The sequence below is a fragment of the Triplophysa dalaica genome, chromosome 18 (assembly GCF_015846415.1).
Source record: "Triplophysa dalaica isolate WHDGS20190420 chromosome 18, ASM1584641v1, whole genome shotgun sequence".
NCBI lineage: Eukaryota > Metazoa > Chordata > Actinopteri > Cypriniformes > Nemacheilidae > Triplophysa > Triplophysa dalaica.
The window spans coordinates 17,871,784-17,887,172 of NC_079559.1; the positions used below are offsets into that span (position 1 = coordinate 17,871,784).

The following is a 15,389-nucleotide window of genomic DNA, read 5'->3' on the forward strand; positions in this document are numbered from 1 at the left end:
ACATTCAAAGGTCAATAACGTGACTAAGGCTGCAACACCCTGCTGGTTTCGGACATACTATTCATGACTCATAGTGAATTTTACTAACTATGTAGTGTGGAAGTAGGCAATTCACGCGCAGGCTTGGTGACGCTGGTGTTCTTCTGAAGTCACATTTCATCATGTGAATGTCTGTGGGATCTCGTGCCACTGTAAAATTGTTATTCCACCGATTGGTTTAGTGTGGGCATTCTGAGCATTACAATGTTAAAAATTGGTTCAAAAGGCCCTTGTGACTGGTCTCCCAGTGTCTTAAAATTGGTTGATCTGAATTCATCCAGAGTGTCGCGGGGCTAAGGGACCGAAGCTGTACCTACACATGCCTATTTTGGATCAGTAAGAAACCACCTGGCATAGCTCAAGCCAAGGACCCACAATCTTCTCAGGATTATGGCAATAACTTTCTCTGGGCAGGGACCCCTCACATTTTCTAAAGAATTCCATTGAAACATTCCTAAAAATTTACAAATTTGTTTATTATAAACACTGAACATATTAAAATATAAAAAGTAACAGAAAAAACTTTACGCAACATAAAGATAAAATACAATACAATATTTTAACAAAAATTATACAATGTGCATTTTAGATTTGAACCAGTTTCTTAACCAGTGAAACATAAGAAACACTGCCAGAGAGTGAATAAAAGTGGAGAAAATAAAATCACTTAAATTCTCTTCTCGTTCACTTTTCTTTGCATCTCATAGCATTCACTTTCAGTAAGCAAATCAGAACGCAACACAACTCCTCTGCCCATCTGATCCACTTTCACACTCATCATACAGCACATATCCACAAGTTCTTTCTGACAGTGTAGTATTCCATTGTCCACTTCATTGCGTCTCGATGGATCTTTCCTCAGTGCTCTGGCCTCTGTTGCTGAAAAGCCTATCAGGTTAGCAAGCATGGCATCGCACAAATCCACATCCAGGTACCCAGTTCCATCAGATATGGTGGCCCCTAATTTCCATTCGCCTCCACTACTGCGCAAGTTTCCTACCAGTGTGACGATAAAGGCTTGCAGTCGTAAAACCTGAACGTCTGCAGGCGGCCAAGAGCCAGCCTGTATTGTGCAAAGGTACCTGGGTATCGGAGGAACAACTTTTTGCTCACAACTAGAAGATTCTGTTCTGTTTGTAGAGCTACTTGCAACATATTTAGATTCATTCACACCAGATGTAGAGGGAATTTCACGTATAGACCTCTTGTGGTGGCTGCTGATGTCAGTGGACGTTTTAGCAAATTTTGTGTGGCTCATTCCTCCACTTTTCACCCGGTTGGTGTGACATTCCATGATTGGCAAGTTTGAAGCAGGAAAGGCTTGTTGCTCCATTTCAGTGTGAGCCCATGTGCTGGGCATGTCTGAATCTATGGGGCACATCACACTGTCCAGCTCTTCTAATGGGATGTCATCAAAGTCCTCAAGATTATCATCCGCCATATTGTTATCAATGTTTTGTGGAACATCATCAAAATGGTCTGGAATACTGTTGAAGTCATCATCTGGAATTTCAACCACATCCCAATTGTTTTCACTGGAAACGGGTGTTATCTGAGGCTGCCGTTGTGACTGATAGTGGGGAAAAGATGATCTGGTAGAAGCTTGTGAAGTCAAGCTGTGATAACCACTGTCAGCAACTTGAAGATCTACCACTGCCTCCACACTGGCCAAAAGCTCCTGGTCATCTGGTTCCTCAGCATGTGGATGGTTTTCCTCAGGCAGCCCCAATACTCCACTAAGCAATCTGCTTTGAGAATACATCTCCAAGAGCTGTTCCACCTCCCCTCCCAACACCTTAACATTCTCTGCCTTCAACAGCAATACTCCAAGACGGACAACAATTGGCCCAACCAACTGTAGCTTTGTGCCGGGTGGCAGGTTGGCTCTTAAGGCTGGGATAGGGTGGTATTCCATACCCTCCAAATTCTCCACTCCATCTGTAAGTTGCAGCATCAACATGCGTGTAGGCTTGGACTCCCAAGGCCTTTGAGTTTCCTGTGTAAAGGCTGAGACTTGTTCGTTGGAGTGGTCAGTGCCCCGGATATGTTGCAGTTGAGAATATGCAGGCTGGCTGATGTCCAATAAGGAGTCCATTTGAATACAGTAGCAGCTGTTCAGTTCTGTCTTCTGTGCATCAGAAAGGCCTGTGGGGAGCACAGGGTGGGCCAAGTCCCTCAGGTCAGTTAAAAGCCACTGCTCCAAAACACGTTGGTTCAGCAGCGATTGAGACATGGCTTCTCGACTGGCCTCTTGCTTCACCCAGTTTACACAAGCATCCAGCCAGGCAGGTGGGACCAAGATGTGCCATTGAGAGCTCAGCCATCCCTTGGTTACCCGGACTTCACTTTCTGTATACATCTTCTCACTGACCCAAGCACAGGGGAATCATCTGTTAAACAGAAAGGCAGACTTGTTAATTTAAAGATTAAAAACAATTTCATTTTCCTTTTTAATTGCACACAGCTCAAGTGGTAAACGTTAGCCAAATTATTTTGCACAGCGTATTTTACTTTTTATTTAATTAAGGTAAATGACTTACCACAAAGGTAATGAGTAATTTCTATTATATTTTAGTGCAGGCTGCATTCGTTGTAGTTTTAGAGAGTCAACATATTACACGCTGCTTGCTGTGATCGTTGGATTGTTATCATAATTTAGGCAACGTAGTGTTTGCGGTTCAACTGGAGCGAGTGATTATGAAGATCTAAAATATTTCGTTTTACACAGAAAGTAGCACACAACCGTGTTCTCACTGAGAGATCATCTAGACTGTTTGGTTGGTTATAAAAACCGAGTGACGCTACTTTTGGCCAATGATGGACCATGACTCTGCTTTAGTATTTGATGGGCTGTGATTTAGACCAATCATAACGCGTCTTGATAGTGGAGGGAGGCGCTTTCATTGGTCAACGTCTGGTCAAAGTCTTATGGGCGAAACTAAGATTGTGTGCGTCAGTTGTTGTTACGAACCGACTGTGTACAACAACGACTGGAACAGGTCTGTAGTTACGTTTCCTGTGGTATAAAATTACGTTACTTTATTATTTAGTATATAATTGATTATGTAATTTTAATGTTAAACACACTTGCAATCTTGAATATTCGATTTGGGTTTCTGCTCAAAAGGCTAGTCTCCGCAATTAGCCTGGCTTTCTCCTTCTAGATCGCTAGCTTTAGCCATGCTAGCTAATGGAAGCTAACAGCTTTGACGGACTCTATTTTTATTATCGTTTACACTCGAGACCGTGCTTTGGCTTTAGTCTATGTATTTGTATTTTTCTTTATTTTTAAACACGGGGCTTATAAACAGTGTGTAACTCGTTACACTGTTAAGTTAGCTGGTTTATTAGCTTCCTGAAACTATCTATTGTTAATTAGCAGTCTATCCATTACAGGAAGCATTGAATTCATTTTAGACGACGGTTGTGTTTTAAAACCCAGGTTTCGTTTTGGGAAACATTATAGGATCTTTTGTCGTTTTTGAAACGATCGATTGTAAGCATTACGAACCCATTTAAGCGTGTTTCAAAACGGCACCCAAACTGTTTTAGATGGGTTTTATTCTTTTTTTATTAACTTGTTATTGATCACGCCATCCTTTTTAGTTTGTCCATTGGCATATTAGCTTTGAGACAGTACTATAGATTTATTCCTATTGCTTGTTATACCACAGTATGATAAATAATAGTACTATTGTAAAAAAGCATTTGCTATCTTATAAAAACGGCATGTTCAGTAGTCATGCTAAAGGCAACAACGTTACGATAAAGGCTTAACACAATAATACTGTAAGTTATTGTCTGGGCATAGAGTTTGTTTATACACTAATGTTACTTTTGTAATATTTCCTTAGGCATACATTGGGACAGAGAAGGCTGTGTATATTCACTCGTTGTATAAAGATAATGGATCTAGAAAACGACCCCCAAGATGAGGAGACCACTTTCAGCATCAACGAGAGTAATGGTGAATTTCAAGTTAACTCTTATTGAAATCTGATGCTTTATTATATGTTACAATTCATTATGACATGTTATATCAAAGAAACAAATGTGAACAACTTGCGTTTAAGTATAGCACACAATCCAATCGATTCCAGATAAGAAGCCCCACCCTACGGTTTTATTCTGGTTAAATACCCCTTTTTACTTGGAAATTTGGCATTTACAGTAAAATGGGATGGGAATAGTGTTATATGTAGTCTCAGGATTTTTTTCTGAAATTCTAAAAGTATACGTTGCAGTTCTTTTGTGGTTGTGATTATGAACAACTCTTGCTTTTCAGGTAAGCGTTCTGCTGATGATATTGATGAGGACATACCCCATAAGCGCTCCAGAAACTCTGATGACATGGTGGAGCTCAGAATTCTGCTGCAGAGCAAAGTATACCCTTTAAGTGTTTTTAGAGTGTTTTATAGAGTTTTGTTTCTTCAGTATCATAATGGTGTATTTCTCTTTCTGCAGAATGCTGGAGCAGTGATTGGAAAGGGTGGGAGGAATATTAAAGCCCTTCGTACAGATGTGAGTACTTTGCTGTTAAGCTTGCTTACTGGAGCACACTGGACATGATACTGTCAATATAGTTCAAGAAACCAAATGGCAACTTTAGCCTCAACAATCCTTGTACAAAGTCAGGCAATTACATTTTAATGTTTGATGTGTATGATTATTACTCTATATTATGTATATACCACATTCTATTTTACTCTTTAATAAACTGAAGAGTATATGAAATGTGCCAATTAGTGATACACGCTAGTATAGAAGTAGTGTTTGGGCTAATATAATATATTCTCATAATCTCTGTTCATCTCCTGTCCTCCATTTTCCTCCAACATTATGAGAATTGAAAATCAAACTGAAAGTTTTTCCAATTAAAAAATGTATTCCTCTTCCACTCCCTCTCCCCTTTTCCTTGTTTTTATTTTTCTGTTCATTTTTGGCCAATTCCCATATCCCGGATCGACTCATACTGCCCACCTGCGTTGCCGCCTGACCTCCTGACTCCCTGGTTGGCCACACCCATAATCGCGCCCTTCCTATTGGGCGGCTTACTTCATTGACATCTGTGTGCTTGATTGCTCTGGGCTTGGCCCCGCCCCCTGCAGTACAATGCCACTGTGTCAGTCCCAGACAGCAGTGGGCCCGAGCGGTACGTGCCACTCAGATACTCCAAACCTCCAAGTCATATCAGCTCTGTTACTGCCAATATCAGAACTGTTTTAACTTCCTTGATGTTCAAAATATTCCCTTTCTGCCATAAAACATGAGTTTGATGCTGTCATGACTTTTATTATTATGAACAACTGTTATGCTATGAAACTGCCTTTTATGTCACACAAGAAAGCCCTTTCCCACCCTGTCTCCCTCTTCGTCCATACTGAGAGAAAAAAAACAGTATTTATTGTAGCTTTATGGAACATACTTCAAGTTAATGGTTTCTTGGTAATACGAGGATGAGTTTAGTTTTTGAGGGTGAAGGGGCTCCGCATATATACACCTTCTCCCTTTTCCTGTTGTGTTGTTGTACTGTGGTGTTTTACTTATTCTGGTATGCCGAATGATATCTTTTCCGTCACTCCTGTCCCCAGTCTTTTCTTCTGTTGTGCCTTTTTATCTTTTCTAATGCGTTTCACTTCATTCTTGTTATCTCATCTCTTCCGATCTCTCTCTATCTGCAATTTGTCACCTGTTTATCGGTTCCCAAGCATCTCTCACTGCATATCTGACCTTCCCTGTACTTTACATTTCAGCAACGGAAAGGAGCTTCAGTGTGCTTGTTTTTCTTCTGTTTTCCACTCCCTTTGACAAAAAGGAGCGCATGCCTTCATGCCACTCCTTGGGATCAGTCTGCTCCCTGACATTTAAATGTACTAACAGAAGAATGATTTGTTGTTGCACTCAGGCTGATTGTATGTCTGATATTGGCTCTCCTCTGTGTTCTCGTGGAATGCGATTCATTGTTTTAACAGAATTCTAAGCATCAGTGCTGATATTCCCACTGTTTCTGAGATAATGCTGAAGATCATACCTACTCTGGAAGAGGTAAGTTTTCAAGTTTGAAATATATTTGCTTGTTGAAATTAATAGTTCAAATGTGTCCTTTTCCTGTACTATTCTTGCCTCTGTCTCAAACTGAGATGAGATCTGAAGAATTGAATAGTCTCTCTTACTTTGGTTGCTTGGAGCAGTATCAGCATCACAAGGGTGTGGATTTTGACTGTGAACTAAGGCTGCTCATCCATCAGAGTCTAGCCGGAAGCATCATTGGTGTTAAGGGAGCTAAGATTAAAGAACTTCGTGAGGTAAGAGGACTTTTTTTTCAGTTAAATTTTCCGTCACAGATTAAAAAGCAAAGATTTTCATGGAGAAAATGTTTAACTGTTTCAGAGCACCCAGACCACTATCAAACTGTTCCAGGAGTGCTGTCCACAGTCAACTGACCGCGTGGTGCTTGTTGGGGGAAAAGCAGAGCGGGTGGTGGAGTGCATTAAGACAATGCTAGAGCTCATTGTTGATGTGAGATAAATAACAGCGTTAACAGACATGTTTTATTAGTGGTCTTTTTAGGCAGGTCTATGACTCCCTTTTTTTCCTGCATCTCCAGGCTCCAATTAAAGGCCGTGCTCAGCCGTACGACCCAAACTTTTATGATGAAACCTATGACTATGGTGGCTTTACCACGATGTTTGAAGAACGAGGACGTCGACCTATGGGAGGCTTCCCTTCCAGGGGACGGGGCAGTGGAGGGGGGTTTGACCGCATGCCCCCCAGCGGAGGGCGTGGTGGCCACCACATGCCACCGAACAGGAGAGATTATGATGACATGAGCCCACGCAGGGGCCCTCCTCAAAGAGGGGCAAGAGGAGGGGGTCGTCCTCCTCGAAACATGCAAATGGGACCCCCGCACCACAGGAGAGGGTGAGCCACTTTAACCTACAGAACTTCCACTATAAGCAATTGTTGTTTTAATGGTGTTTGCTTTAAATATATATAAACAAATAAACATTGAATCAATCATAAATGTGTAAATCTGTGTGTCGTTTTACAGAGATGACCAGTATTCATACAGCTCCCATCGTGGCCACGTGGAAGAGAGACGGCAGTAAGTGATTCTATTTACAACTGAAAAAAATAAACTATCTAATTTTGTGCTTGTTTCTACCCATCATTTTGGTTTTTCTAGTTTTTTTCATTATTCTGAGCTATATTTCCTCTTGTCGCTTATTTCATCATTTGCATATTTGCTCAAGCGTTTTGAGAGTAGTAGTATTTACTTCAGCTCTGTTTCAGAATGAGTTCTTAACAGTTAACCATTATGTTTTTATAAATTATTCATGATTGTTTTCTTTTTCAAGTGGGGAAAGGAGAGGACGCAATGAACGTTATGGAGGCGGCATGGTTAGTGTACGGTCTTTCATGTCGTTGTTTACATATTAAACTATTCAATTTAAACCACCTGGTCAAATTTCCAGTCCAAACTTCATCCATGTTTATGTTGCCAGTTGTCAACGGTTCACTCTATAGCTGGAGATCTCATTTTTGCTTGTTGTGTTTTTATTTATGTTCTTTTTTCTCTTGCTTTGCAGAGTGATGGAGGATTTGGTAAGATGTTGTTTGTATGTAGTTGAGTTCGACTGTAGTTGAATAAAATTTCTGCTTTTGAAGTATCTTATTCAGTAAGATGGTGCTGCAGTAGATATGAATAACTGACCGATGGACATAAGACATGTGTAATACATTTCTGTTTATGCAACAGTAATCAGTACTGGTTATTTCAAATACGTTACTCATAATAGCGGAATATACAGTTCTATCTATGACTTATGGCTTTTGTTTTGCTTTATGTTTTATGTAAATTAAGTCGCTTGAACATTTTGATAGGTCTGTTCATCAAGTGGCCAGTTTAATCACACTTATTTCTTAATTTTCTAATAGACAATACTTCATCATGGGATTCCTATCCGTCTGGTAAGTTTCCAACCCCCAAACAAAAACATGAGCCAACTGCCATTTTGATGATAAACTTGATGTCATATTGCATTACATGTTCTGCCTCGCTGTGGTTTAATTATATTCAGGTGGAAGGGGAAATTATAACGACATGGAAAGCCCTGTTATCACCACACAAGTAACAATTCCTAAAGACGTAAGTGAACTACTATATGCATGTAATGTCATCTTAAAGCAAAACGAGCATTTAACTCCCATCGCTGCGATTCTCAGTTGGCAGGGTCGATCATTGGTAAAGGGGGTCAGAGGATCAAACAGATTCGCCATGAGTCTGGGGCATCAATTAAAATTGATGAGCCCCTGCAAGGTTCTGAAGACCGCATCATAACTATCACAGGAACCCAAGACCAGATACAGAACGCCCAGTATCTGTTACAAAACAGGTATGTCACTCACTCAGGGACTTCATGCTATACGGAGTTGAATCGCAGCTGTTAAATTTAATGTCGTCTTAATATCTTTTTTTTACTTCTGCCAGTGCTTTACACCTTTTGGGACGGCAGAACTAACCAGCCCCCCCTTCTCAGGATATCCATCCAAATGCAGCTAAAGTCTTTGCCGCCGCGTGATGCCCTGACAGATAGATTTGAGCTTGAACCCTCTGGCTGTTCTTGTGGATTTTGTGGGATTGGTTTCTTTCTTTTGATTTGTTTTTATAAATCTTAATTTTATATGGGCCAACTTTCACATACTTCATACAACCACTTTGCATTGGATAAGGAAGCTGCTTTATAAATATTTTGTGTGTTAAGGGAGGGGGGTGGTTCAGCGGTGTTAAGTGTTTTTAATTATATTTACCACCATTAAAAACGCTCACTCCAGAAGGTACATATTTTCATATGTTCACCCCAGAGTTTTTATTTTAAGGAATGACATGTAAATATCCAGTCATAGGTATGGAAATTGATTTCTATGGACATGAATATAATCCCTGTGTGTGCTATATTTTTTCCTTAGAAGTACAAATATTTTCACCACGTACTGAATCCTTGCAGTACTTTTTGTATGTCTTCTCTGGTGTGTTGCTTGGTTTGCAAAATAGTCTGTAAGAAATTTGCTCTACCTCTGGATTTATTGTAGGTCTGCCCCCCTTAAAGGCCCACAATCATTGTCCATATTTTTTTTACAAAAGTGAGTTTGCAGTTGTACTTTTAGGTAGTAATTTGTGACAGACAATTCTCACTCTCCCTTTTCCTTTTGTTTTTATCTTTATTTTTTTACTCAAATTTTCTCTCAAGTTCTTCAACCAGACACATTTGTAGACTTTGTCATTTGTCTGAAATAAAGAAAATGCCATTTTTTTCCAGTGTGGTCTATGATAATTTTCTTACAGCTAGTGTCCATCGCTTTCATGTATTTTTTTAGTATGTCTCATGCTTCATCCTCCTTATATTTAATCATAATATGTGGTGCATTTGAATGTTACAGTCGGAGAACATTTAATTCAGTAGCTCTTAAAAGCAAACATGTTTATGCCCTGTATTAAAGAAGCTTCAAACACGCATTTAGTGTTTTACTGTATTTGTACAAAAGCAAATATTAGAGTGAGGGTTTAAAACGGGAAACTCAAATCAGGCAAAAGGAAAAAAGGCTAAAATTGTTTTTTAATTTTACCCACGCGTCTCTTACCAAGTATAATAACTGCACCAATGATGTTTGTGAAACTACTCCTTTTTAGCAGCATAACTTTTTGCTCTTGTGGACTTTTTCCAAAATGTGAAACATTCTGTTGGTCCACAATTTCATGTTTATTAACATGACATCTGATCTGACTGAAAGTAGGCTCTATTATGCATAACTTTCAGACACACCTTTAAAGTAAAAAGCATACAATGTTAAGGTATTACAGTGTGTGATGGAAGTGAGTTACACCCATGTGCAAAGCCACTAAAATATGAATGATTCAGAATTGTATAAACTGAATTAAACTGTTAGATTTATGGAGTAGTGCAGTTCTTTCAGGTTCTTAAACCTGTCCTGTTAGTACTTTATTTTATTAAAATCTAAGTTAATTCCTTTCTGTCGCAAATGTTTTAGTGCTTTTTTCCACTTTTCTCTCTTAATATAGTCTGTAACCCTTATACAATAGGCAAAGTCATGTCAGTCCTCCAGATGCAACGGTGATATAAGACTATAAACAATAAACCTCTAAATGAATTAAAAGGAACAAAACATACAAACTACATAAAAATATTGTTCATAAATGTGACGAGATTGTTTTTAATTAAATACGGCGACATTTATGTTAATTGGTCATAATATCATTGAAATCTTATTTGTTTAATCAATCAATTGAAAAACGGAACACGACATTTTTGTTGCACATAATTATTAATGAGATTTTGTTCTATTGCAATTAATTACAATAGTATAATATTGTTTGACGATAACTGGTTTTAATAGTTTACCAAAAGGATAAAATAGTAACGTTAAATACGAACCATTTTAAATGATCGAAACAGTTGCATGTATAGACACAAAAATAAAATAACACTACAAAATATAACAAATATGAAAACATATGACTATACTGTAATACTGTAGTTACCATTTTTAACATTCTCTAATTGTATTTAATAGTTTCATTTTTATAAATTGTATAGTCATTATTACAACCAGTCATTTTTTTAAAGAACTTTCTATTTCTTTTGGAGATTGACCTTTACATAAAGCTTTTTAGGCTCATTTTAGCACAGATGTCCTTCCTGCGAATGTAATAGTTGTCAGTGTAATTTAGATAGCTTGAATTGATATTTTTACTTGTTTATATCGCTGCATACTGTCACCAAAGTGTGGGGATCACTAAATCAGTGGTGGGAATAGTGATGCGACGGCGAAACTTAACGGTAAAGATGAAAATTTTGTGCAAAACAATCCATCTACCTGGCTGCAACTGTTATATAACACATTCAAACAGTTTTACACTAATTTAACATGAGTAGTTAGATCCTTGAACCAGACGATGACGTTTGATATTTGATAACAACTTGCTGAAGCTTCTCATTTCTCGTCGTACATATTCTACATCGTGCTACCAAGTTATTCGTGTAGCTTACAGCCGCCTCTGCTGGTGTAAATAATCACTACATGGTTGTTCTGGTACCCCGCTGGGTATGTCGATCGGGCTTTTCAGTGCATTTTCGTGCAGGGTCTTGAGAGGGCTGGAAAAAAATATAAATCATAAACATTATTTACATGTAATTTTATTTTCATCGCCCAAATGTTTAAGAATGAAGAATGTTTTGAATGGCCAAGTCAAAGTTCTTACCCTAATCCATATGTTGTGACAGCCCCAGAAACAAGCAGTTCATGTGAAGAATTCCGCCCAATCGTTGTACAGTAGATGGCAGTATTCATCTCACACGATGAACTGTAACCCACCAGAAAACAAAAAGAAGATAGTTTGAATGAAAGGATTTTGTTCAGTAAAATCTGCAGTACAATACAATCTATTGTACTTTGTACCGGGAGTCATCCAGGCACACACCTTCCTGCAGTCTTCCTTACATGAACATTGACCGCTTGGCGGGTTTAAGAATTAATACGGGGAACTACTGACAACAAGTAGGTACTTCGAGATTTCCTTTAAAGTAAGTGAAATTCACTAGACACACGAGACATAATACTTTTTGTATTGCATAGACAACAAACTGAATGCAACATAATTCACAACGTGCAACACTGCATCCCAACTAATGCTAAACCAGAACATTGGAGCAGAAATACTGTGACATTTTTAACAAGAAAATATAATCTCTAAATACGACAAATGAGACCATGCATACAATTGTTTTTAAACATTAATATTGTACGTCATAACAGGCAAAATGCCATGACAAATGTTTCAAACAATAGGCCCATATTGTGAAACGGAAAATGCCATTCGGAGCAATGTTTGTCTCTAAATGTTAACTTTGTTCCCACAGAGTCAGCCATGGAAGAACCACTGTCTCCTCGAGAGTCTGGTCGGTTCTTGTCTGAGCGGAGTCGAGATGTGTTTGTGGATGAAGAGGGAGCTAAATCTGTGGCACAGATGATCTACGAGCTCAGAGAGAGCAAAGATTTCACAGCCAGTGGCTGGAAGAAGAACAATCCACTGGCCCCTCCACCAGACTCAGATGAGGCTGTCAACTGGGTGTTTGTGACAGACACAATGAACTTTTCCTTTTGGCCTGACAAAGAGAAAGAACAATGTGAGGTGAAGTGCAGGGGAAACACCTATAGAGGTTACATGTCTCTCTGTGCCGCAGTCACTCGGGCTATGGATGAAGGTGACTTGACATTTATTTATTTGAACTCATATTTGTCTGTGATTTAAATTTGGACTTTAGCTCATGTACATCCTCATGGAACCTGTTACCTCATATTTTGAGTTATTTTGTATAATGTCCCAGCCACTCTTATCTGTAACAAAGTTATGATTGACAAACAGTTATTAAATCTCATACATGCTTGCAGCCATTAAAATTTGAGACTTAATCCTATCCATCTCCAAAAAGTCTTGAGCTTGAAATGCAGCCTGTATATATGTAAAAAGAATTGGAGAATAGTTTCTACTTACTTGAATTTTATGTAAAAATTGGAATATGGAAAAATACATTGCTTTTTCAAATTATAATGTGCATTGTATTCATCAATCATATACAACCTTGCTAATCTGATCTCTTTTTAGGAGTGCCCATCACAAGTCCCTCTTACTTTTCTCAAATCACTGAGGTCAAATTAGCGCATGTTCTGCGTTCAGACACCACTACACCCATGCCAATGCTGAAAGAGCGTCACCAGGTACTAACAGAGGCTGGACGAGTGCTCCTTGAGCGCGGTGGATCCTTCCGGAAATTCATGAGTCACTGCGAAAATGATGCAGAGAAGATGGTGAAGTATATTGTGCAAAATATACCCTCCTACAGAGATGAAGCCATCTATGAGGTAAAAATATTCCCATGACTGAGTGCAAAATTTGTGTCAGTAGTTTGACTTCTAGTCCTGTTTCAATAGGGAATGTCCATTCTTTTCAGAAACATGTAGCAATTGACTTTAGATTCAGGACTTTGAAAATAATCAGATATTTGCATGTCATTGTAGTAGTTTAATGTATTGTTTTTGGTGCAATTTTAAGGGTAAGCGGATCTCATTATATAAGAGGGCTCAAATTCTTGTGGCGGATTTCTGGGGCATCATGGAGGCCCGAGGCGAGGGGAACATCCCTAACCTTGACTGCCTGACCATGTTTGCTGACTACAGGGTACCACAAGGTCTTGTCTATCTTGGAGCTTTACGCTACTCTGATGGCCTTATGGAGGCATTGAAAAATGGTTTGTGTAATCTTTATTGCAGCTATTATGAAAAAAAAAGGAAAATAAAAGAAATAAACATTTAAAGATTCTAGGTATCAACTGATTGATACACTGAAAAGGCATTCTTTTATGGTTGAATATCACAAAACATTTTAGGGCTGTTTTCTTTGGATGATTGGTAATTGTTACAATTATATATATATATATATATATATATATATATATATCAAAAATAATATTTGAATTTCAATAATTATATGGTGGAATTAATTTATTTTAAGTTTTGAATTAAAGTTTGTTTTACACACATACTCCCATCAGTATTGTTGTTGTAAATAGTCTCTGACCCTTTTTGTTCATAGGTGAACTGTTGAACTCAGGGGAGAGGCGAGAGGTGGAGATCAGGGGATGCTCTATCTGGTGTGTGGAGAGAATCCAACACCATCTGTGGAACCTTGTGGAACAAAGAGATGGGAAGAAATGTCACATCAATTCTGCTCTTATCGACTTTTACTTGTGGGCATATGCTAAAAAACACCACAAAGAAATGGCACACATTCCAATACATCACACCAGATGTATTTACTATTGATAGCATCACTTACTGTATCATGCTTTTACAATTAGTTTTTGTATCATGCTGTTTATAGCTCTGAATAAAGTTACAAACACCTGGTGGTAAAAACATTTAATGGAAGGCGAGAAATGGAAGGAAAGAAACCATATGCTTTTTAAAAAGCCCAGAAATAAAAATCGGTTATATTTACTATTCAAATTAAAGATTTCACACAAGAAAGGTAAATTCAAAGGAGCCAGATAAACATTTAAAATAAAGTTCATGTTTTACAGAATAAGGCCCGGATCATAGAGAAAGGGGTTTTTTTAAGCAGAGAGCTCATTTTCTGTTAGCATAAAGCGTTTTGCACACTTTTTATGCACACCCCGCGGCTTGCGTTTTCGCCGCAGTGCTCTGAAAAGTCGTTTGTCATTTTGCTAAAATACGACCCACTTGACCCTTAACTGAATTAGCGCCTACTGGTACACCAGGCTGTGGTGACCATAGACTTAATAATGATCAAGTATACTCTTCTATGGTTCATATCTTCACTTATTGGTCAAAAGATCCTACAACTGGGTATACAGCTGCAGCCGTATATATTCCAAATTTTCAGGTCAAAATTCAGAAAAGGATACCTAATCATGTGTCTGTTTTCACAACAGAGCTAAAAGCAATATTATTGGCATTACAATGGGTAAGGGAAGCCAAGCCAAAGAGGGGTGTTTGCTCAGATTGTCTGTCAGCTTTAAGCAGTTTAGTATGTGGAGAATCAAATACAAGACAAAAACTAATATACAAAGTACTCATAAATTATCTTAGTATACAGAAAAGGGAATAGATTTGATGTTCATTTGGGTACCAGGGCATGTGGGGGTTCAAGGAAATGAAAGATTGGATAAATTGGCAGGCAATGAAACTAAAGAATGTTGAAGAGCAAATTCCACTTAGTAAAGCAGAAATAAAAGGAAGAATAAAAGCGCATATTTATAAAAAATGGAAAGACATGTGGGATAGGGAAACTAAGGACAGACACCTTTATAATATTCAGAAACAAGTTGGTAAAGGGAGAGTTTGTTTAAATAGGAGGAAATAAGATATTATTTTCATGCGACCCCGCATAGGACACTGGATTAAATCATTCATAGTTTATAATAGGAAAACATCAAAACGTCTTATGTGTACTATGTGGTAAAGCAGAGATAGTTGAGCATGTAAGCCTACTTATACGCTGTGAAGGCAATAAAAAAGAAAGAGAAGAATTATGTAGGAGACTAAAAGACCTAGGATTTATTCATTATAATCTACCAAATGTGTTAAGCACTGCCTCGGGACAAACAGGAAAATAGAAATATATACTTTTTTGGACAAAAGAATTTATTGTATTTATTTGTATATGTATATATTTTTTTTCTTGGTTTCATTAATGCTTCACACTCCAGTCCAGTTGGTGGCGGAAATACACTATAATTTGCCTTGTCAAA

The 15,389-nt window shown here is 38.2% G+C and overlaps 3 protein-coding genes across 5 annotated transcripts; 2 read left to right on the forward strand and 1 right to left on the reverse strand.

Moving 5' to 3' along the window:
* Positions 1–496: 496 nt before the first annotated feature.
* rmi1 (RMI1, RecQ mediated genome instability 1, homolog (S. cerevisiae)) lies at positions 497–2,791 on the reverse strand. The gene is made up of 2 exons (XM_056773487.1): positions 2,580–2,791; positions 497–2,429 (listed from the first exon to the last, which is right to left on the reverse strand). The coding sequence occupies exon 2, from the start codon at positions 2,396–2,398 to the stop codon at positions 707–709; it is 1,692 nt and encodes a 563-aa protein (XP_056629465.1). The 5' UTR covers positions 2,399–2,429; positions 2,580–2,791; the 3' UTR covers positions 497–706.
* A 102-nt stretch (positions 2,792–2,893) lies between these two features.
* On the forward strand, positions 2,894–9,358 carry hnrnpk (heterogeneous nuclear ribonucleoprotein K). 2 transcript variants are annotated; one of them, XM_056773488.1, is made up of 16 exons: positions 2,894–3,038; positions 3,894–4,006; positions 4,325–4,422; positions 4,504–4,560; positions 5,148–5,191; positions 6,012–6,084; positions 6,228–6,344; positions 6,430–6,558; positions 6,647–6,960; positions 7,091–7,144; positions 7,398–7,440; positions 7,629–7,644; positions 7,978–8,010; positions 8,121–8,188; positions 8,266–8,435; positions 8,531–9,358. In XM_056773488.1, exons 1-16 carry the CDS (start codon positions 2,968–2,970, stop codon positions 8,559–8,561), a joined length of 1,431 nt encoding a protein of 476 aa, XP_056629466.1. In that variant the 5' UTR covers positions 2,894–2,967; the 3' UTR covers positions 8,562–9,358. The 2 variants fall into 2 exon arrangements, with proteins under 2 accessions (XP_056629466.1, XP_056629467.1); XM_056773489.1 differs by having other exon boundaries at positions 6,231–6,344.
* Positions 9,359–11,460: 2,102 nt separating this feature from the next.
* qng1 (Q-nucleotide N-glycosylase 1) lies at positions 11,461–14,022 on the forward strand. 2 transcript variants are annotated; one of them, XM_056729693.1, is made up of 5 exons: positions 11,461–11,642; positions 11,979–12,323; positions 12,725–12,981; positions 13,172–13,367; positions 13,712–14,022. In XM_056729693.1, exons 2-5 carry the CDS (start codon positions 11,987–11,989, stop codon positions 13,939–13,941), a joined length of 1,020 nt encoding a protein of 339 aa, XP_056585671.1. In that variant the 5' UTR covers positions 11,461–11,642; positions 11,979–11,986; the 3' UTR covers positions 13,942–14,022. The 2 variants fall into 2 exon arrangements, with proteins under 2 accessions (XP_056585671.1, XP_056585672.1); XM_056729694.1 differs by having other exon boundaries at positions 11,461–11,616.
* Positions 14,023–15,389: the final 1,367 nt, after the last annotated feature.

What these genes read in the sequence shown, in the direction of transcription:
- rmi1 (XM_056773487.1), bottom strand. Translation starts at nt 2,398, where the DNA reads ATGTATACAGAAAGTGAAGTCCGGGTAACCAAGGGATGGCTGAGCTCT.
- hnrnpk (XM_056773488.1), top strand. Translation starts at nt 2,968, where the DNA reads ATGGGCGAAACTAAGATTGTGTGCGTCAGTTGTTGTTACGAACCGACT. An exon ending in AGATTAAAGAACTTCGTGAG is followed by an intron (nt 6,345 to 6,429) that starts GTAAGAGGACTT and finishes TAACTGTTTCAG; the next exon opens with AGCACCCAGACCACTATCAA. An exon ending in CAGTATCTGTTACAAAACAG is followed by an intron (nt 8,436 to 8,530) that starts GTATGTCACTCA and finishes TACTTCTGCCAG; the next exon opens with TGCTTTACACCTTTTGGGAC.
- qng1 (XM_056729693.1), top strand. Translation starts at nt 11,987, where the DNA reads ATGGAAGAACCACTGTCTCCTCGAGAGTCTGGTCGGTTCTTGTCTGAG. An exon ending in GAGATGAAGCCATCTATGAG is followed by an intron (nt 12,982 to 13,171) that starts GTAAAAATATTC and finishes TGCAATTTTAAG; the next exon opens with GGTAAGCGGATCTCATTATA. An exon ending in TATGGAGGCATTGAAAAATG is followed by an intron (nt 13,368 to 13,711) that starts GTTTGTGTAATC and finishes TTTTGTTCATAG; the next exon opens with GTGAACTGTTGAACTCAGGG.